Raw genomic sequence first — 27,087 nt, 5'->3', positions numbered from 1 at the left:
TGGCGCCTGTGCCCCATCATTGGTATTGGTAAGAGGGATAGTCCCTTATCATTGGTATTGGTAGAAGGAATAGTGCCCCATCATTGGTGTCAGTGGGAGGAATAGAGCCCCATCATTGGTGTCATGGGGAGGAATAAAGCCCCATCAGCAGTGTCCATAGAAGGAATGGTGCCTCATCATTGGTGTCAGTGGGAGGAATAGTGCCCTGTCATTGGTCTCAATTGAAGGAATGGTGCATCATTGTTGGTGTCAGTTGGCGGAATAGTGCCTTGTAGCAGTGGGAGGAATAGTGCGCTGCGGGCCAGATAAAAGCAAGCAAAGGGCCGCATCTGGCCCCCAGGCTGCAATTTGGAGACCACTGCACTAGACTAAACAAGCATTAGAGCCTTAAGCTGGCCATACACAATTTGGTTCTAACCATGTATGGGCAGGCTGACTAAACCCAAGTTGATTGATCGAGTGAGTTTGACTGGAGGTCCCTGACAAGCGGCACTGGTGGTCCCCGACCTTTGGCACTGGTGGTCCCTGACATGGTGGTCCCCTGACATGTGGCACTGGTGGTCCCTGACTGGTGGTCCATGACAAGCGGCAGTTGTGGTCCCTGACATGAGGCACTGGTGGACACTGATAAGCTGCACTGGTTTGCATGTCTATTAAATGCATTCAATGTATTAATTTAATTTTATTTGATTTATTAAATGCATTAAATATTATATTAATTTACATTAACGGCTAGACGCCGCAGTTATACTGCGGCAGGTTAGCTCGGCAAATCGCTGTAGCTGTATGTCGCTCCTTTAAGGCAATGCAGCAGGTGCCCGCATGCACCCACCTCATGTCACCGGAGTCGATGCGCGTGCCCGGCGGGTACCCGTGATCGCTCGTGACAGAGCGAGAACCTCTTGATTGCCCCCTAGTGTTAACCCCTTCCCTGCCAATGTCATTTATACAGTAATCAATGGCTATTTTTAGCTCTGATCGCTGTATAAATGTCAATGGTCCCAAAATAGTGTCAAAAGTGTCTGATCTGTCCACTGCAACGTCGCAGTCCTGATAAAAATCGCAGATCGCTGCCATTACTAGTAAAAAAAAAAAATAAAAATAATAAAAACTGACAAATCTATCCCCTATTTTGTAGTCGCTATAACTTTTGCGCAAACCAATTATTCTACGCTTATTGCAAAATTTTTTTTACCAAAAAATATGTAGAAGAATACATATCGACCTAAACTGAGGAATTTTTTTTTTTTTTTTTTTTTAAATTGGGATATTTAATATAGCAAAAACGACAAAATATTGTGTTTTTTGCAAAACTGTCGCTCTTTTTTTGTTTATAGCGCAAAAAATAAAAACCGCAGAGGTGATCAAATAGCACCAAAAGAAAGCTCTATTTGTGGGAAAAAAGGACGTCAATTTTGTTTGGGTACAATGTCGCACAACCGCGCAATTGTCAGTTAAAGCGACGCAGTGCCGTATCGCAAAAAATGGCTTGGTCAGGAAGGGGGTAAATCCTTCCGGGGCTGAAGTGGTTAAAATGCTTTGTATTTATAAGGCTGTAACCTATCATACCATGTGTTATGTATTGCTTGCTGGCTGCAGAATGAGGGGTGTGATTTATGTTGTTTACATGTACAAGCCTAGTGCACCTCCCACACTCACTCCCGTCCCAAGGATTCATGGCAAATGTAGGCTGATTACAATCACTGTTCTAAGAGATCCTCCCTGCCAGAAAAGATTATGCATTTGAATCACAGAGCTGACTTCCTGAAAATTAAAGCAGACATATCTCTTAAATGGTACGAAATTTCACAAATGTAATAACTGTTTAGTGTTTTGTGTGTGTGTGTGTGTGTGTGGGGGGGGGGGGTGTACTAATGGGGGATTTTTGGTAAAAATACTGGAGTTCTACTTTAAAACCATTACCATTAGCAAGCTTCATGTGGATCACCCAGTGGATGTGAGTAAATTGCCTACTCACCAGACCACCATGACCTTTTTAACTAAAAAGAAGATTAGGTTCAGCTGTTAGCATGAATCAATGGTCCTGCTGATGTACCTGCTGGGTTACTGCAATAACCCATTAAGAGATAAATAGAAACGGGACCATAGTGTAACACAGTTTATTTTAAAAAAACATATAAAAACATGCTCCAAATGGCTACTTACATTAGTGGGTGCCTTTTCCTGGCACTGAGGATAGTAGCATGAATCGCCAGACAGATGGATACTGCAGCCGTCTCGGTTGCGCTGTTGTTGATCGGCGTGCATTCCACCGCCGCGGTGAGATGGAGCCTCAACGTAGGTTTCGTCTCACGTCATCAGGAAGCGTTTTCGATTCGAACCAAGTTTCGGCAGGCTGACTGAACCAAAGCTGATCGATTGATTGAGTGGGTCACCCTTTTGCAGCGAAAACAGCCCTAATCTGTCGAGGCAAGGACTCCACTAAACCTCTGGTTGTATGCTGTGGTATCTAGCACCAAGCCACCAGTAGCAGATCACTGCCTCTGCCATCTTGCCTTCTTCCCATAGTACATTCCTGGTGCCATCTTTTCCCCAGATAAGCAACATACACGTACCCAGCCATCTACATGATGTAAAAGAAAAAGTGATTCATCAGACCAGGCCACCTTCCATTACTCCTTGGTCTAGTTCTGATGCTCACATCTAAATTTTAGGCACTTTTGGCTGTGAGCTCGGGTCAGCATGAGCACCCTGACCAGTCCCATATGCAGCAAACTGCAATGCACTGTGTGTTTTGGCACCTATAAGAACCAGCATTACATTTTTCAGTAATTTGAGCTACAGTAGCTCTTCTATTGGATCGGACTACACAAGCCAGCTTTCACTTCCCACGTACATCAATGAGCCTTGGCTGACTGTCGCCAGTTTGAGGTTTTCCTTGCTTGGACCACTTTTGGTAGGACCTGGCCACTACAGACTGGGAACAGCTGCCATTTTGGAGTTGATCTGACCTAGTCGTCTAGCCCTTTACAACTTAGCCTTTGTCAAAGTCCCTCAATCCTTACATCCATTTTTTCTCATTTTAACACACTTTGCAACACATCAACTTCATGGACGTGTTCACTTGCCACCTAATATATCACACCCACGTTCAGATGCCATTATATAGAGATAATCAATGTTATTCACTTTATCTGTCAATGGTCAAAGTTATGGTTGGTCAGAGTGTGTATATATCTATAGATATATATATATATATATATATATATATATATATTCACATACACATTGTAGATATATAATAGCTCCCTGGAAGAAGAGAAATGTGAAGGTCAACAAATGCTTGCTTTGTGCACTGGTGCGTAGTCATGCTGGAACACTAAGGGGCCACCCCAAACTGTTCCCACAAAGTTGGGAGCATGAAATTATCCAAAATGTCTTGGTATGCTGACACCTTAAGGGTTCCCTTCACTGGAACTAAGGGGCCAAGCCCAACCCCTGAAAAACAACCCCACATCATAATCCCCCCCTCCACCAAATGATTTGACCAGTGCACAAAGCAAGGTCCATAAAATACATAAATGAGCGAGTTTGGATTGGAGAAACTTGATTGGCCTGCACAGAGTCCTGACCTCAACTCATAGAACACCTTTGGGAATAGAAAGCCTTTGGGATGAATTAGAGCGGAGGCTGCACTCCTAAACCTTGTGGACAGCCTTCCCAGAAGAGTTGAAGCTGTTGTAGCTGCAAAGGGTTGGCCAACTCATTATTAGAGTCCACCCCACCCGCTGATCGGCTCCCCGGCTGGCCACGTAAAATGACGGCAATTTGCGGGAACCAACCATGTTGACGCAGTACAACTGTGGTGGCGGGTCCTTAAGTGGTTAAAAGACAATTTTACCTTTTAATGAATTTGTCCCTTAAAAAAGACAATTCCTTTATTAATAGCTCTGCCTTCTCCCGGTGCCGTCCTCTCCGCCGCCGCCTCTTCCGCCACCGTCTTTCCCGATGCTGTCTTCTCCTCCCGCCACAATCTTCTTCCTCGCGGTTACCCACTGTTGCCGTTTTCCTCCGTTGTGTTGTTGGCCGCTGTCTGGCATCTGTATATAGCCATGGGGCGTGGCTATTCGATGATGTCACCTGGAGAGCCCGCCCCTATATAACAGATGCCAGACAGCGGACGACAACACAATGGAGGAAGACGGCAACAGAAGAACAGCAGCTTTTTAATTTCTTTAGCGGGTAACCGGCGGCGAGGAAGATAACGGCGGTGGGAGAAAGGGCGTTGGAGAAGACAGCGGTGGGAGAGAAGGCACCGGGAGGCTGCACTCTGTGAAGCGCGTGTTTACTTAAACATTTTTTACTTAGGTCAACTTCTCTGAAGGTGAAGTTGTCCTGTAACATGGTCTTAAAAAATATGAAAATTCTATTTTAACAGAAACAGAATATTTGGGGGGAAAACAATCTCAGGTAAAGTTCTGAGATGATATTTAAAGCAACACATAAAAGGCTGAACTGACAAAATCTTGTCCTAGGCTACATGAGCTCTTACATCTTTTTAATACACTTGCTTGGCCGCTGAGAAAAGATATTGCTGAGCAGTGTTCACATAAAGAAGCAGAACAAATATAATACAATACAGTATTGGTCTATAAATCTTTTTTTGCTACATTGATGAAAAATGACATCCCTTTACATTCTTTTTTAAGGTGAAGGTGCCCTTCATCACCTGTTTTTCACGTTGCTCCTCTGCTGTTTGAAGTAGTTAAAGCCAAACCACGTATAGGAAATACAGACCGATGCATGAGATTAATAAAACTGTATCTGTATCCGCAGGACCCAAAGATTTTGCAGAAACCCCAGGATAGTCCTGCCAAATCGAGAAAAGTTGGAGGAATCTGACTTTTTAGGATGCAAGCAAATAGTATTTATAATTATATTAATATAATTGCTTGTACTCTCTAGCAGGCTGGGGACAGATGTATGCACCTAGATTCATTTTTTAGATCATAGTGGGTTTCCTAGACTCCTCCATGCCTTTACACAGCGCTTTGCTGGTCACCTTTTTTAAGCTCACTTCCTCAGAAATTTGCTGCGAGGATCGCGGTTTGTATTTCCTTGAATTATTTGAGCTGAATTTTTGGCAGATACTGATTTCTAGATTACCCACAGTCTTGCATGGAAAGTACTTTTTTAACTGGCCAGACCAATTTTAATCCCTGATCGAACTGTATATGCTGACTTGTACTGGACAATGTTGAAAACACAAGGGTACTCCATATGTATAATGGCATTCCATAGTGTGTTTGTCAGTATGTACTTCTTAACTGTTAAATATACCACTGAATGAATGTACTGGAGACATTTACATTACAAAGTACCACCTCTGATGTCATTATTCCAATATGCTGCATAATGTACTATATATACAGTGCTCTATGGGGGTGTGCCCCTTGGCACATTAAACATTAAACTGTTTAATGATATGTTTGTCTAAATATAAAGTAAAATTTTGTTACAGGGAATGTTTGCCTATTTATGACAGCAAATCACTGGAAAATTGTATTACACTGACCATGGTTGTTAGCGTTGTGTGTGCACTAAAATTTGTAAATTTTTTTGAGAGGCAAGCTCATGTTTTTGCATATTAATGTATTTTATGGAAGCACTGTATTTAGCTAGTCCCCTAAGTGGCTTTGTGTGATTGGATAGGTGAAATTTTAAGCAATTATCAGCTATGTATTTACTGGTTTGCCTGGAGCTCCATTTTAAGCAGGAGTGAAGTAATAGTTGGTTCCATCTGAGGCTTATCAGGGTAATTTGCTTAATTAAACAGTGCTCTATCCAGCAGGGCCCTCTGATTCCTCTTGTATTGAATTGTATGGTAATTGTAAAGCATTGTGCATACTGTTGGCGCTATATAATTCCTGTATAAGAATAATATAATAATAATAGACTCCAAGAAAATATTTTTATTGAGAATACACAAATCCTATTTTCTTTCTCATCCATTAAAAAGGGACATCTTTTACATTTGTGACGTCCAAAAGTAATACAACAACAGCAACAAACGCCAACAGGCTCAACAATAAAAACAACAGAGGACTGGGTACTGCCAGTCAGCCTGAAGAACCTTTAGGGTTGAATATATTTCTATTGATAGGAAAAGCAGGGCATTCAAATATATAATTGACATATTGTTTACAATAAAGCAGCAACTAGCAAGCAAAATGGCTATCGTCCACAGCAATGCTTGCGCCCAAGATTTCGTATATAGTCATATAAGCACTTTATGTCAATACAGTAAAGAAGTTTGAGGAGGAAGGAAAGAGGAAGAAAGAAAGGAGTGAGAGAGAAGAAGGGTGGGAAGGGGATCTGCTGCAAGAGACTGGAAGAGAAGGACATCAACTTAATAGGTGAAGTTCATCCTCTGATTTTGGGTAGGAATCAAGGTGGGGGGGGAGCTATGCTCTGAGATACAGGAAGCATTTCAGCCAGGGTGTCTAAGGAGGCGAAGCGCCGCCAGGCAGACCTCAAAATGTTATATTTTTCGTATGTGTTATTGTCTATAGCCAACATCTCCTCCATTCGCATGATGTCATTCGTCGTGGAGACCCAGAGAGATAGCGGTGGGGTAATGGTCGTTTTCCAAAAAAGGGGGATGAGTTGACGGGCCGCCGATAAAAAAAAAACGCAATAAGCACCGTTTTTGGGATGTTGTTGATCCTGGTAATATGGAAAGAAGGGCTATCTCAGGGGTCAATTTCAGAGACTCATCATATATCATATACCTGAAATACCTGTTTCCAGAAGGGTCGATTCCGATCACACTCCCACCAGACATGAAGATATGTGCCCCTATGCCCTGTGGGAAAGCGGGGTTGTTCAAATAGGGATGATAAGGGGGATGGATCGGAAGAGAGAATCTCGCATAGTCCTCTCCTATACCAGAGCACAAGGACAGCTAAGGTCAGAGGTGAGGAGCATGATAGACCTGAGAAGCTGCCCCTGTAACCCCACAGGAGATCCTGTAGATCAACAGGGGATAAGTCCTGCTCAACCATCACTGAAGCTTTTTGGAAGGGTCGTGGGAACCATTCTAAGGTGCAGGCCACTATAGTGGCTTTGTAGTAGAGCTCATAATCCGGTAAGCCTGTGCCGCCTTGTAGTTTTGGGCATGTGAGAAGCTTGTATTTGACTCTAGAGAGTCCCTGAAGAACCTTTAGTCCAAAGCTGGCATCAGAAGTCCATTTTGTAGAACTTAAAAAACATGTTAGCAAAAAATAGGATCTTTTCGTCAAACTTACCTGTAAAATCCTTTTCTTGGAGTATATCATGGGACACAGAGCAACCATAATAATGACTACATGGGTTATATGCCACCTACTGGTGGATGAACACTGGCAGATAGTCAAACAGGAAGAACCTCAGTTTTGTAGCAAAGCAATGAATATCCCAAAAAAGATGGAAGGGACCTCTGTGTCCCGTGATGTACTCCAAGAAAAGGATTTTACAGGTAAGTATGACAGAAAAATCCTATTTTCTTTATCATACATCACGGACACATAGAATAATTAACTGGCAAATCCAATGAAAATAGTTAACTTGAATGCCTCCTGCTCATCCTGGGCTCTGCTGGCAGCACAAGCCAGGATTCCTGACCTGTACCGACAAATCAAGTAATTCTGACCACCAGAACTACCTCCAGAGTATGCAGTGATCCAACTCCTGCCAATTGAGGATCAGAAAAGAAGGCAAGATATTGTCTTGATTCAAGTGAAAACCAGACACCATTCTAGGCAAAAACTGGATGAGGACACAACATCACCTTCATATGATGCAAGACCAAAAACTACTCTTTGCATGAAAGAGCCGCCAACTCTTACACTCCACTTAGTGAAGTGATAGCAACCAAAGGAGCCACCTTTCAAGATGACTAACAGAATCTCTTGATTGGTTCAAAAAGTGGCCTCTGCAAGGACAGTCAAGAACAAATTCAAGTCCCAAGGACACAAGAATGGCTTGACAGGCAAGACTGTCTATGTTACACTCTGTATGAAGTATAAATCAAGGAGTGAGAAACAACAGCCCCTGGAAAAAAATGTATAGGGACAAACCCTGACCCTTAACGGTACTTAAGGCCAATCTCCTTTCCCCTACCGACTGAAGAAAGAAAGAGGAGCGACCCCCGTAAGACTTGTTATGACAGTGTACCAAACCCTCCTGGGCTAAATTCAGCTAACATTATTACTGTATCAGTGTTACCCCCTTCCGGATTCTTTGCAAAAGATGTGGCAGTCGAAACAGAGGGAAAGCGTCAAATAAGGGAGAACTGGTCCCTAAGGTGTTACCAGTGCATCTATCCCTATTGCCAGTGGTACCCTCGTCGCAGACACAACCTGTCCCAACTTGTTGTAGAACTTCATCTAGTAGATTCACCTTCAGAGTTCCCCCTGCCACTATCCTATACCTGGAATATGCACTGACAATAGAGACAGCACTTGTGCTGTCCCAGACAGAATGTGGTTCACGTTCCTGAGCCGCATGACTCCTGGTGCCGCCCTGGTGGTTTATATATATGCCCCTGCAGAGGCTTTTCCGGATAGAACCTACAACTGGTTTGTACCATAATCCAGAGCAAGGCGTACTGGCCAAAAGCTCCAAGATATTTATTGGGTAGTATACTCTTCTGTGAAGTCCACTGAACTATAGCCAAACTCAAACCAAATGGAGAAACTGGCATTAGTGGTTATTATCTTCCAATACCTGAAAGGAAGAATTCAACCTTTCTAGATTCCGAACCATCAATCACCAATCTTTAGCTGTGCAACACCCTGGGAACAGAGCCCTTCGGCAATCCAATGCCTGGATTTTCAAGTTCCAGACCGAGAGAATGATCCTCTACCAAGACCTGGAGTAGGACTGTACATAAGGAATGTGCTTGTGCCAGGAGCTTTGTGAACCTCAGAAGCTGTGACCAGCCCGAAGGATGGTCACAAAAAAGAAAAAAGACGACTTTCCCCTGCAACTACAGAAATCTTTGATAAGGCTGGAAACAACCTGGCACATGAAGTTGTGTGTTTCCTGATGATTATGGGCCCCACAATCTACCTCTTGCAAAGAGGTTTATCACTGAACAGATCAAGCCTAACTGAAAAAGGAGGATGCCCAGCGGATTGAGATCTTAAGATAGACCTCATGCCCTTATTCAGTTTTGAAGCTGCTACCATTTAATTGTTTACAATAATGAGCCCATAACTTTTGCTCCAAGACCAAAACGCAAGGCCAAGACTGACCCGACTAAGGAAGGAGCGAACCACCTCAGAGACTGCTCTAAAACCTTGTGGTCTGAGATACTCTCAAACAGAGCAAACTCAGATGCCTCCCTCACTTAGGAGTGACTGTATTAGACAAACTAATACGCAGTTTCACGAGGATGCAGGCCCAGACAATTTTGGTCTACCGCTATACAACCCCGTAGGTATGTACGTATGCAGGTACCCAGGTATGCAAACATGGAGGTATATAAGTATTTTTGCCATTCATGTATCTATGTATGCAGTTCACGGCAATAAGCACATATGTATGTATCCCAAGGCAAATAAGCACATATGTATTTATCCCAAGGGAACTAAGCACATATGTATACAGTTCAAACTAAGCATATACGTATTCAGTATAAATGAAAACATGCCAGCATGTGTTTTATCTGAAGTGATTAAACACATGCTGGCATGTTTTCATTTATACTGAATACGTATATGCTTAGTTTGAACTGTATACATATGTGCTTAGTTCCCTTGGGATAAATACATATGTGCTTATTTGCCTTGGGATACATACATATGTGCTTATTGCCTTGAGCTGCATACATAGATACATGAATGGCAAAAATACTTGTATACCTCCATGTTTGCATACCTGGGTACCTGCATACGTACATACCTACGGGGTTGTATAGCGGCCGACTTAATATTCCTGCTCCAGGACTCTGAATATAACAGGAGTCCGATCTTCACCCATCATGGCGAGCTTTGTCATAAAAGGCCTTCAGAGACTGGGTCCCCCTTAATGTGGGGTCCACTCCCCTGGAGACCCGTATAGCACTCTGCAGGAAAGCACCTTGGTCAGAACAAAAACTGCACAGGATTCCATTACGCACGGTCAAGCGCCATAAGGCTGCATTACAGGCAAACCTTGAGGAATCTTCTCTCCTTCCAATGGCTCAGGTACCATCCATTTTGGCTGACAGCTTTTTCGAATGGATCCCATTGAAGTCCATGATTCTAAATAGAACCGTCCAGGCCTCCAAGTATGCTCCAAGAGAACATGTATCACATCAGTAATCACTCCACCTTACAGACACTGGTGAAAAACTGAGGTGCTTCCTGTGTAGGAGGGGTTATATAGGGGTGGACTTCCTGTTTGACTATCTGCCAGTGTCCATCCACCAGTAGGTGGCGTATAACCCATATAGTCATTATTATGGTTGCTCTGTGTCCCATGATGTACGATAAAGAAAAACAGCTGGCAGCCTTGCAAATTGGGTAAATGTTTGCTGGATGCCAAAAAGCCCAAAAATTACCACAGATTCAGAGTGCACCTTGACAGCACATTGGTTGTGGTACCCCAGTCTTTGAGGCCATAAGGTTGAATGATGGTTTATCTAAGCCACTAGGAGACAGTGGAACGTGAAGTCAGCTCACCCATACAGGGTTAATCCAGGATTACAAAAATGGTTCAGTGTTTCTAAAGGAAGCAATGGTTGAAAAAAAAAAAAAAAAAAAAAAAAAACAGCTCACACCACATGCAGACAATTAATGTAAATTTCCTTGTGGTGAACTGGAGTCTGACAGAGGGATGGAAAAACAATGTCCAGGTTGAGGTCAATGGCAGAAACTATCTTACGCAAGAAGCAAGTCCCAAACCTCAATACAAAATCAGAAATGTTTCTTTGCAGGATAGAGCAGCCAGTTCAAAAATTTGCCTTGAAAATGTAGACTACTAGAAATAACCACCGTGGGTTAACCGTAGAGATAGGAATGACTATAAGGCTTTCGAATAACAGTTTTTGAAGACAGAGAGGACCAGATTCAGATTCCACAGAGTCACAGGGGAAATGAACAGGGGAACTACACGCCAAACTCCCTGAAACAAGATAGAAGAGCAGAAACCTGGCCTTTAAAAGTGCAGAAAGTCAAACAGGTCTAGACCCTGCTGAAGGAAGGAAAGAATTCATCCAATTGAGAAAATCCAAGTGAAGAAAAAAAGGCTTTCCACAGAGCAGAGCTGAAGAGAAGATGTCTATCCTTCAAGGATACTAGCTAAGGACTGAGGCATGCTGGTAGTTGGGGGGGTTTTCCTAAGATGGCCTACAATTTTCTGTGTCCAATCCTCTTGTAGGGGGCAGTATAATCTGAAGGTAAAAGGCATACGATGTCCCTTAAAGGACAAGAAAAAATGAAATTTTTGCTTCTATTCTTTAAAATTGCTTCTGGGATATGGTCTAACACCCAACATATTATCCCATAATCACTGGGGGAGATTTACCGCCGAGGAAAAGTTTTCAAAATTAATTTGGTTACTTCTATACAAAAGACAATGTTAAGGAAGTATATATGCCACAAAAAGTAAATAAATAAGACATAAGTGTGCCTACCCTGTATATAATACTTGGTTTGGATTCCTCATTTCTGAAACTAATGTTAGCGTTCTCTTCAGCACATTTCATACATTCGTCCCTATGGGGTTAATTTGCTAAAGCTGGAGAGTGCAAAATAAGGCTCACTTCTGTATGGAAACTAATCAGCTTCCAGGTTTTATTGCCAAAGCTTAATTGAACAAGCTGAGGTTAGCAGGGGATTGGTTTCTATGCAGAAGTGAGCCTGATTTTGCACCCCCCAGCTTAAGTAAATAAACCCCTATGACAATGTGCAGAAGAAAAAATAGATGTAATATTGTGCACATGCCTCAGCTATTGTGTAACGTTCATAACCTGCTGTAGGAGAAAGGATCCAAATCACTTTGGAATCTGCAAGTGTCAGAAGATGCCACAGTGGGCGGATTCGATAAGGCAATCATATTCTAATGTACAGCACCAAAGCAATGCACTCTGCTACAGCCAGAACATTACAAGGTGGATTCTGATAGAATGCTATACATTATTACATTTATAAATAAGAGCTCTTGCTTTTTTTTTCTATAAAACTAAAGTTAAATGCCATATCCAAGTGCTTAAAACACTAAATATCATAATAAAACATGGAGTATCTTTGCATCAATATTATTATACTGTGCACATCAGGAGAACACCAATGCAGATCACTTTGCCGGGTTATAATACAGCTTTTTGGCAAGCTTGTATTTGCACATTGATTTCTAAAGCAAATGTAAAATAGTTGAGATAACTAATTTCCTTCCTGCAGGGCAAGCAAGTCATTACACTGAAATGCAATTCTAGCTCCAAAAATCAGCTGTGCACACTTTCCAAAGAGTTCGACTAATCAAGGTAGTTTTCAGCAACTGTAATTTGCTTGGGACTTGAAATGATGCAGAATAAAACCCACAAGGTAAAAGCAGCAAAAAAATCCTAAAACAACAAAAAATGGTTAACACTATTGAAAAGAACTATAATAGCTAATGTTTTGGTATCTCTCCTCCCCTTCCTCCTTCTAAAATGCATACTTTCTGTTCTCTGAGCAGAAGAAAAAAACCTGAAAGAAAGAACATGATTTGTGACCTTTACGGGTGGATTTACTAAAGGCAAATAGGTTGTGCACTTTCCAAGTACAGTTGCACTCTGCAAGTGCACTTGCTCAAGAGCTTAGCAAATGAGGAGAAGCTCTGCTGACTTCCATCATCCAATCACGAGCAAGCGACAATGCATTTTTTTTTATTTTATTTCCCTTGCATGTGATTGGATCTCCTTTATAAAGTGAAGGTATATTTAATTTACTAAACTCTAGAGCAGGGTTCTCCAAACTTTTCACTTCTAGGGTCACATTGTACATTTTACACATATTCATGGGCCGAAAAAAATATTTATAAATAAATCCTCAGCAGTTGAATAGAATATAATTTGACAGGCTGCTGATAATGGGACTGGATGTTGCTCCTGTATCCCCCCCCCCCCCCACACACACATACCTAAATGCTAGAGCATTCTAGCATTAGAGCCCTTGCACACTGGGGCGGGGGGCGGCGTCGGCGGTAAAACGCCGCTATTATTAGCGGCGTTTTACCGTCGGTATGCGGCCGCTAGCGGGGCGGTTTTACCCCCCGCTAGCGGACGAGAAAGGGTTAAATACCACCGCAAAGCGCCTCTGCAGAGGCGCTTTGCCGGCGGTATAGCCGCGCCGTCCCATTGATTTCAATGGGCAGGAGCGGTAAAGGAGCGGTATACACACCGCTCCGAAGATGCTGCTAGCAGGACTTTTTTTACCATCCTGCCAGCGCATCGCTCCAGTGTGCAAGCCCTCGGGGCTTGCACACTGGAATGAAAGTAATGGCATTTTCGGGGCGGTTTGCAGGCGCTATTATTAGCGCAATAGCGCCTGCAAACCGCCCCAGTGTGCAAGGGCTCTTAGGGCTAAACTTCCAGTGTGTATGGGGTCTTACATTTCTGTCCCTATCAAAGTCTCCCCACCCATTTGTGTCCCCATCAGAGTCTCCCCATCCATCCATGTCCCCATTTCCCGGTACATTTGTGTCCCCCTCACTCATCAGGACTTTCTCAGTAGAAGTATCCCCACACATTGATCTCCCCATTAGAGCCCCCACACACATTTGTGTCCCCATCACCTATCAGAGACTCCCTGCACATTTGTGTCTCCATCAGAAACCCCCTGCACATTTGTGTCCCCATGAGAGCCCACTCCCCACTTGCATATCTGCCCCCCCCCTCCACACACAAACATATTTGTGTCCCCATCATAGACTTCCCCCTCCACATATTTGTGTCCCCATCAGAGCCAATTATTCCTCCCTACCCCCGCACATTTGTAATTTGCAACCATCTCACAGCTCCCCCTTGCATGTGTGCTTTACTGCTGTACAGTGTTCCTCAGACAGTGATTGCACTGGCTGTGCAGAACTGCTGTACCTCCTGGCTCCCACCCTGCAGTTATTACACAAGCTCACGGTGCGTGAAACAACATCGCTAAAGGACACTTGTTAACAATGAGGCAGGAGCTGACAACATCTCTGCACTGAGGCACTTCATTAGTTCCTGGGACAGCGGCGGTCCTGGCAAGCAACATGCCAGGAGGGGTTGTGGGACCTGCACTGCATGCTGCCAGGGATGAAAATGCAGTACTGGCTACGGTATCCGACAGAGACGGTCCCTTCAGTGAGTCTGAGGACTCTAGCCATGGGCTGGAAAAATATCCTAGCGGGCTGGGTATGGCCCGCGGGCTGAACTTTGGAGACCTCCGCTCTAGAACAACTGCATTTGTAAGTGTACAGCCTATTTGCCTTTAGTAAATCAACCCCCAGTGTCCTTTGTATAACAACACTTGATAGAACATTTGGTATCCCTGCATGCAGCATTTTCAGTAGTTACAAAGTACCATAACTAAATAGGTGGTAAGTCCCAAATAAGAGAAAACACTTTGGGTAAATCATTTTGCATTTGGCAAATAATAATAAAAAAATCTTCTCTGAGATTACTGGGTCCCCCTACTCCGCCTTACCTGGCACTTGCCCTATTACACCATGAGATAGACCAGTACTCCTTTCAGATCAAAACAGTTCTCATCCATTTACTACTGACAGCTAAACTCAATATCGCTAGGAAGTGGAAGTCGCCGACTCCACCAGAATTTACACAAAGCTTACTTATCCTAAATTCCCGAAGTGAAATGGAAAAGACGTTTGCATCTATGTTTCTAACACACAATAAATGTTCCCACCTCTGGTCTCTATGGTGGACGTACCCTAAATGTACTATCAAAGAATGTAAACAACAATTGATCGCTGAATGTTGTGATCCCAGGCAGTTGCACCTATCCTTGATGAATTCTTGAAGACTGGAAGAACATTTCCCCCTTCCCTCTACCCACCCCAGCACTTCTCCCCTCCTTCCCTCCTCTTCCTCTCATTCTCCTTGGTCTACTTCCTTCTTTCCATCCTACATTTATGGAGATGAATCTGTACTATCGTACTGTATTTAATGGTTGATCATTTGTTTAGTTGCACTTGAGATGTTAGATTACAGCATGCTTTTTGTAATTGTTAACAATTTTTCTCATCTCTCACGTTACATGCATATGTATGCTTATTTGTCCTTTATAACTTTTTTTTACACTTTCAATAAAGACATATTATAAAGGATAAAGGAAATAACGATAAAGAAATAAAGGTGATTACAGAAATAGGATCTTGGCCCCCTTCAACTGGTGGATGAACTCAAATCTACAGGCAGCTTTAGACATTCCCGGCCAACAGATCTTTATGGAAAATGTGATCACAACAGTTAGAAAACCTTGCCCGATCAATATAATTTTTCCAATGATAAGAGGATGCCCAAACTGCCTGAAGAAGCACATCAACTACACACTCCCCTCTTTCCTCCTCATCAAGGTTAGTTCTGTTCATGGCCAAAAGTCACTGTGAAACAGATAAACAGTGCACGCATTTTGAACGGTTCTTTGACAATGTGACAAGCTATAACATTATTATATATATATATATATATATATATATATATATATATATAAAACAGTCTGGCAAAATAACCTGACATCATGTGCCTGTATTGTATGAAGTGTTAGGCAAATAGGGACTTTTAAGTGTAGCCTGATGAGAAATTGCTAAGGGTTAGGCAATATGGGATGCAGGTGCAATGCATGCCTATTATCTTGAGCTAGAAAAATCCACAAGAAATAAATGACACTTCCTTTCATCAACAGCTGCAGTGATTGGAGAATCCACTAACTAAATATCAAGAATCACATAGAAATTAAATGCAAAAATGCATAGTAAAAATGATTAAAGAACATATTAATAGAAAAGAGCTCTGTGCACAAACTTAGGATTTATTTTCAACATTTTGATATATAGTCAGGTAGAATTTCCCTTTATTTTGGTTTGATACACATGCGTTCACATTTCTAACAACTCAGAGATTCCGTCCTTCACCCTTTGATCAGGCCATTCGTGGAGAAATGCACTAGGGAGGGTGGTGGTTCCTGGGTGGGGACATTATGGGTGCAGCTGTACTGTTGACGATTGGATAAAAGTGCCTGGATGAGCATGTACTGGAGTGCGGGTTTTCATTCATCCAAACAACTCAGAGATTCAAGTTTTTCAAACAGCACAATGGCTTGCCTAATTGATGAGGCTTTAACTTGAGTCTGCAATAAACACAAATAATTTTTTTATTCAACCTACCTTTATCTTTGATCCATGGTGTATGGGTGGGGATTTATCTTCATTTGGAGGAATGTGTAATTCCCATTTCCCAAAATCCAACTTTCTATATGGATGTGAAAAGGGGTTCCAGCCATCTAGAATGTAAACAATCAATTAATCAATTAAAAAGCTCAGATTCATCTGTGGTAGACTTATCAACATCACATGGGTAATATCTGTTGTAATTTGGGTAAAATCCTCTAAGATATCAACCTCTTATTAAAATGAAAGAGTACTTTTGCCCCACAATTAATAAACGCAGACTTGTTTGCAAGCCAGCATGTTCATACTGGCTTATGAGGACATCAGTAAGTCATAGTAATGGCGGCCCATTTACGCATTTTTTTTTATTATCCAAATGTGAGATTCAATCAAAAAGATCCAATTGGCAAACAAATGAAAAGCCACAACGTCCCTTTCCGATCAATTTAGATTAGATTTGGACAAACTAGGTTGATTTGCCAGGGTGGAAAATTATCAATCATTTTGCATTGCCAGCGCCGATATTCATGAATGCGATTGTATTTTGATCAATCAGATTATAAGATTGCATGATGGAAACAGATGTGACTGATAACCAAGATCATATCTTCCAAATATCTATCAAAATCCACTTCCTCGTGTGTGGGGTATTGATCAAATGGGTTGTCAACTATAGACCGATTATTTCTATTGAAAAAGAATGACTGGAAAAGAAATTGATGATTTATCAAAGCGTGTATAACCACCATAAAACAATCACCTACAGAGACTATGCAGATTAACAAACAAAACCTTGGGGAACAGACACAGCCACGGATGACCTCTACTTTTGAAGAAGCTACTTGCCCTGTTGTCATACTGGTTTCAGAGCTTTCTGTGCCATTGCTCTAGTACAAATATGCAGTTGTTGCTTATTCCTGAGATTTTGAGTTTATGGCAAGCCAAAACTTTTTTTTTGTTTGTGAGTAAAACAGGTTTGAACCCATCAGATTTGTTATTGCGTTCCAGGGCTTCCCCTCCAGGATTCTTGAATGTTATAGGAAAATGCTGTAATAATATTACAGAAAAATCCAACACAATGCAGCTGAAATCTAGCCCCGCTTCCCAGCAGTGCACATGGTGCAGTGTGTTGCACTATCCAATAAGGTGATCGGGATTTGTCCAACACTGTTCAAATGTTAAGGCAGACCTTAAACTCAAACAAAAGGTCCACTTATTAGAAAGTGGACACCAAATTGCTCTCAGTAAAAGAGGCTTCTGTACCCACATGGTTGAATTTGGCTTATACAGAGTTGAGTTATCCTACACATTAGTGCCTTCTTGTGAGATTTGGGCTACTCCTCTTTCCCAGAATACATCCAGAAAAACCAAAACCTCACCCACTCCGTGTGGATACAGCCAGCGAGGCAAGTGTTTTTTTGTTTTTTTTAACTTTTCTTCACAGGTGTTTGCTTTTTTAAATGTGGCAATATGCCATGGGAGAGTGGGTCAATATGTATTAGGCAGACTTTGCATTTGGGTGCAAGGTCGGATTTAAAAACTTAGCAAAGAATTAGCAAACCTGGACTGATATGTTCCCATTCATCGGAGGTCCCATGATTGGCACAACATTAGCAAGATCATGTTACAGATGAATTTGCAAATTACAATCTAAATGTTAATCAATCTATCTACCACAAGGTATTACAGATTGTTGATAAGTGTTGGGGAGCCTTATTCCAAAATGGATAAAATTCATCCATTTATTTGTTTGAAATATTTGCAAATTTTAAAAATAAAAATGCATAAAATCCCATGTATTAACAGCCTTTGCTTTGTTGAACCACCTTTGGGACAAATTACAGCCTCAAGTCTTTTTGAGTATGATGCTACAAGCTTGGCACACCTATTTTTGGGCAGTTTCTCACATTCTTTGCAGGACCTCTCAAGCCCCATCAGGTTGGATGGGGATCATCAGTGCACAGCTATTTTCAAATCTCTCCAGAGATGTTCAATCGGGTTCAAATCTCGGCCACTCAAAGACATTCACAGAGTTGTCCTGTAGCCACTGCTTTGTTATCTTGGCTGTGTGCTTAGGGTTGTTGTCCTGTTGGAAGATGAACCTTTGCCCCAGTCTGACATCTAGCGCACTCTGGAGCAGGTTTTCATTAAGGATGTCTATGTATATTGCTGCATTCATCTTTCCCTCGATCCTGACTAGTCTCCCAATTCCTGCCGCTGAAAAACATCCCCACAGCATGGTGCTGCTGCCACCACCTTTGCTTCACTGTAGGGATGTTGGCCAGGTGATAAGTAATGATGCCTAGTTTCTTCCATACATGATGCTTGGTATTCAGGCCAATGAGTTCAATCTTTGTTTCATCAGACCAGAGAATTTTGTTTCTCGTGGGCAAACGAGCCTTTTGGCAAACTCCAGGTGGGCTGTCATGTGTCTGTTACTGAGGAGTGGCTTCCATCTGGCCATACAGACCTGACTGGTGGAGTGCTGCAGAGATGGTTGTTCTTCTGGAAGGTTCTCCTCTCTCCACAAAGAAACACTGGAGCGCTGTCAGAGTGACCATGGGGTTCTTGGTCACCTCCCTGACTAAGGCCCCTCTCCCCCGATCGCTCAGTTTGCCCGGACGCCCCACTCTAGGAAGAGTCCAGGTGGTACCAAACTTCTTCCATTTACGGATGGAGGCCACTGTGCTCATTGGGACCTTCTATGCTGCAGAAAATTTTCTGTACCCTTCCCCAGATATGTGCCTTTATACAATCCTGTCTGGGAGATCTACAGACAATGCCTTGGACTTCATGGTTTGGTTTGTGCTCTGACATGCACTGTTAGATGTGGGACCTTATATAGGTAGGTGTGTGCCTTTCCAAAATGTCCAATCAACTGAATTTACCACAGGTGAACTCCAATCAAGTTGTAGAAACATCTCAAGGATGATCAGTGGAAACAGGATGCACCTGAGCTCAATTTGGAGTGTTATGGCAAAGGATGTGAATAAAGGCTGTGAATACTTATGTACATGTGATTTTTTTTTTGTTTTTAATTTTTAATAAATTTGCAAAGATTTCAAACAAACTTCTTTCACGTTGTCATTATAGGGTATTGTTTGTAGAATTTTGAGGAAATTAATTAATTTGATCCATTTTGGAATAAGGCTGTAACATAACAAAAATGTGGGAAAAATGCAGCGCTGTGAATACTTTCCGAATGCACGGCATATATGATATACACACGCAACTGTGCAAAAGTTTTAGGCAGGTGTGAAAAATGCCGTAAATTAAGGATGCTTTCAGAAAAAGATGTTTTAATAGTTTATTTTTTATCAATTAACAAAGCAGAAAATAAAATGAACAGAAGAGAAATCCAAATTCAAATCAATATTTGGTGTGACCGCCCTTTGCTTTCAAAACAGGCATCAATTCTTCTTGGTATCCTTGCACACAGTTTTTAAAAGGAACTCAGCAGGTAGGTTGTTCTAAACATCTTGGAGAACAAATTACAGATCTTCTGTGGATGTAGGTGGCCGCAAATCCATCTGTCTGTTCAAGTAATCCCAGACAGACTTGATGATGTTGAGATCAGGGCTCTATGGGGGCCAAACCATCACTTCCAGGACTCCTTGTTCTTCTTTACACTGAAGATAGTGCTTAATGACATTGGCTGTATGTTTGGGGTCATTGTCCTGCTGCAGAATACAGTTGGGGCCAATCAAACATCTCTCTGATGGTATGGCATGATGGATAAGTATCTGCCTGTACAGTAAAACCCTGGATTGCAAGAAACGCGTTTTACGAGCGTTTTGCAATACGAGCTGTTTTTTTTTTTTAAATCCTGACTCGATTTGTGAGCCTTGTCTCGCAAGACAAGCAGGATTCAAGCCTCTGGGGTGTGCAGTACCGCATGTGGTCAGAGGTGCGGGGGCACCGATGACGCTCGGAGCCGCTCAAAAGACACTCGGAAACATGGAAACATTCTGTTTCCGGGCATCTCCGAGTGTTTCTGAGTGTCTCCAGCGCCACCCACTGCTGGCCACATGCGGTACTGCATACACTAGTAGTGACACTGGAACTAAATATCTGAGTTTCCATTGATTCCGATGAGGAAACTCATTTTGATATACCGAGTACTTTGGATTACAAGCATGCTTCTGGAACGAATTATGTTCATAATCCAAGGTACTAGTGTATTTCTCAGCATTGAGGACACCATCGATCCTGACCAAATCACAAACTCCATTTGCAGAAATGCAGCCCCAAACTTGCAGAAAACCTCCACAATGCTTCACTGTTGCCTGCAGACACTCATTATATCGCTTTCCAGCCCTTGATGAACAAACTGCCTCCTGCTACAGCCAACTATTTCAGATTTTTCACTTATCAGTCCAGAGCACCTGCTGCCATTTTCTGCACCCCAGTTCCTATGTTTTCATGCATAGCTGAGCCGCATAGCCTTGTTTCCACATTGGAGGCATTGCTTTTTTGCTGCAATTCTTCCATGAAGACCACTTCTGGCCAGACTTCTCTGGACAGTAGATGGTAGTACCTGGGTCCCATTGGTTTTTGCCAGTTCTGTGCTGATAGCACTGCTGGACATCTTCCAATGTCAAAAGGGAAGTAAGCATGATGTGTCTTGTGTCTTTCATCTGCTGCATTGTTTCTTTGGCCAACTACGGTCCTTTCTTTGTGTCTATGGTCCTCAACATTGTCTGTTTCTTTGTGTTTCTTCAAAATGCTTGAACAGCACATCTTGAAATCCCAGTCTGCTTTGAAATGTTTGCTTGGGAGAGACCTTGCTGCTGCAGTATAACTACTATCTTGTTACTGTGCTCAGTCTTGCCATGGTGTATGGCCTGTGACATGAAACTGTCTTCCACAACCTCACCTTAGTAGCAGAGTTTGGCCATTCCCAAACCAGTTTTAAGACTCCTACACATTTGTTTCTCTTTCAGTTAATGACTGTGTTTCAACCTACATATGGAATTGATGATCATTAGCTACTACATGGTATAATTGGTTAATCATACAACTGACTCTAAGCGCTGGTTCACATTGGTACGATTTTGTCATGCGATTTGACATGTCAAATCGGCGGCAATGGCACCGTTACAATCAGTGCGACGCTGCATTTGCGGCACACCGATTTCAAAAAGTCGTTTCTGTACTACTTTTTGCGATTTCGGGCTGCGATATCTGTGCAGAGATGTCTCTGAAATCATGGCCCGAAATCGGGACTGACATGTGGGAGTGAAATCGTGCAAGTTCAGCTGAACTTGCATGGCTTCATTCCCGCAGTTCAGTGTGAACCTAGGCTAATCCTACAAAATCCCCAACTTTGTGCAAGTGTAAGAATTGATGCTGGTTTGAAGCCAAAGGGCAGAAACACCAAATATGTATTTGATTTAGGATTTTTTTTCTGTCTGGTCACTTTATACACAAATAAAATCTCTCTCTCTCTCTATCTATATATAGATATATATATATATATATATATATATATATATATATATATATATATATATATATATATATATATCTATATATAGATATAGATATATAAAATATATATATATATCTATATCTATCTATCTATATCTATATATATATATATATATATATATATATATATATATATATATATATATTATATACTGTGTATGCATATATGTATGTATATGTATATAGAAAGAGAAAGATTTTAATAGATAGATAGATAGATAGATAGATAGATAGATAGATAGATAGATAGATAGATAGATAGATAGATAGATAGATAGATATTATATATATTTTTTATTACACACACACACACACATATATACATACAAATACACTTTTTTTTTGTTTTACTACTTCACATATAGTAATATTCCATATAACCATATTGCATAAACATATATCAACCGCACACTAGTTGATGAAATTGAGATGAAAAGAGTCACTCTGAAAAACTAAGAACATTACTTAGCTTTTAATGCTATAGTTGTCAAATTTGAATTCAAATATGAACATAACAAACTTACACATAACAAACAAAAAACAGCTATGCTCCGTGAAAGGTCTTGTGTGAATGCCATTCTTCTCTCCATACACAATTCCAGGCACTCTATGCACATGAAAACACTCTGTTAATATTTTTGCTGGAGGCAAGCAACAGACGTACAGGTACCAAAGTTCACTCTGCGATTTAAATTCCTCTATTCCAGACAAAGAGGAAGCTACCCATGGTGAATAGGGGAATGGTAGAGGGAACAATAATCTATATGCAATAGGTAGAAAATGTACAAGTAGCATCAATTTTACTGCTGCAGCAGCAGGTTTCAGAGTAAATGTGATAGGTTCCCGGCAGGAAGCAGCTCTGCTGCCCTAGAACTCAGAGATAAAGGGCTGACAGATCAATTTTGTTTTTCGTTGAAATGAGGAAAATAAGTTCCGAAAAAGTATTTTCCATACGAATGCACTTTGCACACAAAATACAGACATATTAATCCAGTTGTGAAACACTAGGCAATTAAACTGGCAATTGCATTATAAAAAGTTATTACAGCAGCTAGGAATAAGAAAGTATACTAAAATTCCATCTACTGCAAAGTAAACTGTGCACTGAGAGAAACAAGAAGCCTGCCATTGCCGAGTTTCTGCAGAAAATGCTTGCTGCCTGGCTGGTTCGGCCATTAACATTTTCTGATAAGTATCATGCAGAAAAGTCAGAGGTCAGTCAAAATGCAGGTCAAAGTTCCTGATCTGCATAGGTGTTTATCATCAGTGACCCAGAAAGTACTGACAGCCAAGGAACTAGTATTTTCAGAAAAGGAAGGTCAGTAGTGGCAGCCTCCACACAGCATGCTTCCTTTAAAGTGACAGAAAAAATACAGCAAGAGGGTGCCAGGTGAGCATGTGTTTATTAGGAATCACTAATAAATTATTATTAGGAATCACTTACAGTACATCAAGGTGTCCTTTGAAACACATGCAGTGGTAGTGCAGAAAAACCCTGGAGGCAATCAGCTATCACGATGGATTGGAAGAATGCTCGGGAGTAAGCTTAGACATGCAGCACAAAAGCCCGACCCCGCTGGCGTCTGGAGCTCTTGCACGCCACTGACACAGCCAAAGGAACCATCACAGGAAAGGGAGGGGCGGGGCGAGAGGCCCCACCTCCTTCATCAGGCTAACACTTTATTAGCAAACACTTACATCAAGGTGTCCTTTAGAGCACATGCAGGGGTGGTGCAGAAAAACCCTGGAGGCGAGCAGTTGTCACGATGGACTTGAAGACCGCTCGGGAGGACCTGCCACACAAGAGGCTGACGCCGGTGATGTCTGGAGCTCTAGCACGCCACTGACACAGCCGAAGAACCCGTCACACAGGAATGGGAGGGGGCGGGCCGTGATGCGTTTGAGGCCACACCTAAATCAGGCTACCCCCTGTATAGGGGAATAATTTAAGCTGACAGATGGCCAATCAGTGAAGACTGGGTGGAGAAAAACGACCAACTTGCAAAAAACAACAAGCCATACTTGCTGGGTAAACAGGCTATGACAGAGTCAGCGGTGTGTGTGTGTGTGCGCAGCACTCTGCAGTGATAATACACCTCTGACATACTGGGCTGCAGGACAAGAATAGGGCTAGCCGGATGGCAAAACACATAATAAAAAGATGAAAAAAGATAAAAAAGGAGAAAACATGTATAACATCCAGTCCAATCAATAGGCTGCATGCTAACATACAAAATAATGACATTAGTAAATAAAAATCAGTTGGCTAAAGGAACAAGTGATAGTAACTACACAATCAGGGTAAAACTGAGTCTGTGGACTGATAATAATCTATCAATATCCTAATGGTGAAAATACAAAAGATAGCATTTATAATTTCTACCAGCTCCATGTCTAAAAAAAGAGGACTTAGTGTAATTTATGAACATAAATGCAGTATATGAAAAAATATATTATTCTATATCTGTACACACACATTAAAAAAAAAAAATTATATATATCAAACAAGGGTGCACACACCGCTTCAGGCAACAAAAATGGACACACCCGGTCCAAGGTGCTAATCCCGGTTCATCACCGTCAGTAATATCCAGGAGAGAAAAATTTGATAGCACACTCGAATCCAAAAGATGCTATTAAAGTTTTCTTTATTGTCATAGCCAGACAAACTTGCAAAGATGAATAGTTGACGCGTTTCACACGAAAGAATCGTGCTTGACAATAAAGAAAACTTTAATAGCATCTTTTGTATTTTTTGAGTGTGCAAATTTTTCTTTTATATATTAGTCGAAAAAGGAATAAACATAAAATGAGATTACAGCAATGCAATTATATTATTAAAAAAATGTCTGTAAGAGAAGGGATATTACCAATATAATGCAACAATACTGTTATAAGATGGTGTTGATTTCAATTTCCTCTTTAGGCCTCCCGGCGCCAGAGTATTCAAGGAAAATATCCAGTAGGTTTCCCTGCGGTATAACTTTTGAAATCTCTCAGCCTGGGAGTCGCAATGAGGAACAGATTCCAACACCCAAACTCTTAACCCTTCAGTGGATTTAACCACCTGAGATCCGCGCTATAGCCGAATGACAGCTACAGCGCGGACCTGCTTTGCCGGGACTACGTCCATTAACATCGTCCCACGCATGAGCTGCCTGCGCGCCCCCTGCTCTGTGATCAGCAAGTCTATGAGCAGCAATGCCGCCTACCAGTGCCCACCAGCGCCACCCATCAGTGCCCACAGTGCCACCCATCAGTGCCCACAATCAGTGCCTCAACAGTGCCACCCATCAGTGGTACCTATTAGTGCCCATCAGTGCCACCCATCAGTGGCCATCAGTGCCGCCTTATCTGCCCCATCAGTGCCGCCTTATCTGTGCCCATCAGTGCCGCCTTAACTGTGCCTATCAGTGCCGCCTTAACTGTGCCTATCAGTACCGCCTTAACTGTGCCTATCCATGCCCATCAGTGCAGCCTATCAGTGCCCACCAGTGCCGCCTTATCAGCGCATATCAATGAAGGAGAAAAATTACCTGTTTGCAAAATTTTATAACAAACTATGAAACAATTTTTTTTTTTCAAAATTTTCCATCTTTTTTTGTTTGTTTAGCAAAAAATAAAAATCCCAGCTGTGATTAAATACCACCAAAAGAAAGCTCTATTTGTGAGAAAAAAATGATAAAAATATCATTTGGGTACAGTGTTGTATGACCGCGCAATTGTCAAAGTGCTTCAGTGCTGAAAGCTGAAAATTTGTCTGGGCAGGAGGGGGGTTTAAGTGCCCAGTAAGCAAGTGGTTAATGTGAAATTTGAGAAAGTGTCTGGGGACACTATGGTCTTTAGAGCCCTCTTCAATAAATCTCCTATGTTCCCCTGACTGTACGAATGGTACAGCCCACATAAAGTAGGCCACAGGGACAGGTCAGACAATAAATAATGAATTCTGTTGAACAACTGTAAAATTGTTTAATGTGGTAAATTTTACCCAATTTTTAAAGCTTTTTTTTGGACAAAACGGCACATTTTGCACTTGATTTTTCGGCACTGAAACATTTTCTTGCTGTGTTTTTTTGCTGTCATTCAAGGGAATCCCCTATTTCCTGCCTGAGGAGCTGCCTGTGATTGTGTTATCTAACCCCATCCGTCAGTAGATCCACCACAACAGGTATCTCTCTGGATTTTTCCCACAGTTAAAGGAAAGTATTTAGACCCCCTTAAATTTTTCACTCTTTGTTATATTGCAGCCATTTGCTAAAATCATTTAAGTTCATTTTTTTCCTCATTAATATGCACACAGCACCCCATATTGACAGAAAAACACAGTATTGTTGACATTTTTGCAGATTTATTAAAAAGAAACTGAAATATCACATGGTCCTAAGTATTCAGACCCTTTGCTGTGACACTCATATTTAACTCAGGTGCTGTCCATTTCTTCTGATCATCCTTGAGATCACCTTCATTTGAGTCCAGCTGTGTTTGATTATACTGATTGGACTTGATTAGGAAATTCACACACCTGTCTATATAAGACCTTACAGCTCACAGTGCATGTCAGAGCAAATGAGAATCAAGAGGTCAAAGGAACTGCCTGAAGAGCTCAGAGACAGAATTGTGGCAAGGCACAGATCTGGCCAAGGTTACAAAAAAATTCTGCTGCACTTAAGGTTCCTAAGAGCACAGTGGCCTCCATAATCCTTAAATGGAAGATATTTGGGATGACCAGAACCCTTCCCAGAGCTGGCCGTCTGGCCAAACTGAGTTATCCAGGGAGAAGAGCCTCGGTGAGAGAGGTAAAGAAGAACCCAAAGATGACTGTGGCTGAGCTCCAGAGATGCAGTCGGGAGATGGGAGAAAGCTAAAAAAAACACCTAAAGGATTCAAAGATGGTGAGAAATAAGATTCTTTGGTCTGATGAGACCAAGATAGAACTTTTTTGGCCTTTTTTAATTCTAAGCGGTATGTGTGGAGAAAACCAGGCACTGCTCATCACCTGTCCAATACAGTCCCAACAGTGAAGTGACTCGGTTAAATTGATGATAGGCAACGCCTATCCTCATATTGATTAGTGGTTCCAAATTAATAATAACTACTGCAGTAGGGAACAGACACAAAAGATACGCTCAGCATCTTTCCAAATTACTGTTCTGCTTTATTATGACGCAATTGAAGGTTTTTATGCACATGATTACGTAGGTATCACATTAATATTACAATTGTACGTTTACGGTAACAAGGGGC

General features: G+C 41.8%; 1 protein-coding gene across 5 annotated transcripts in view; it reads right to left on the bottom strand.

The window, feature by feature from the left end:
- GBE1 (1,4-alpha-glucan branching enzyme 1) overlaps window positions 1-27,087 on the bottom strand; it is a 309,698-nt gene that overhangs the window by 199,707 nt on the left and 82,904 nt on the right. For 4 of the 5 annotated variants that reach the window (XM_073617016.1, XM_073617018.1, XM_073617015.1 and 1 more), the window contains exon 4: window positions 16,351-16,466. In XM_073617016.1, coding sequence (XP_073473117.1) covers window positions 16,351-16,466 — 116 coding nt within the window. Of the gene's footprint in view, window positions 1-16,350; window positions 16,467-23,287; window positions 23,310-27,087 lie in introns of those variants that run through there. The other variant, XM_073617019.1, reaches the window with a different exon arrangement.

This window comes from Aquarana catesbeiana, linkage group LG02, assembly GCF_042186555.1.
Source record: "Aquarana catesbeiana isolate 2022-GZ linkage group LG02, ASM4218655v1, whole genome shotgun sequence".
Classification (NCBI taxonomy): domain Eukaryota; kingdom Metazoa; phylum Chordata; class Amphibia; order Anura; family Ranidae; genus Aquarana; species Aquarana catesbeiana.
This window is presented reverse-complemented; position numbering and strand designations above follow the sequence as displayed.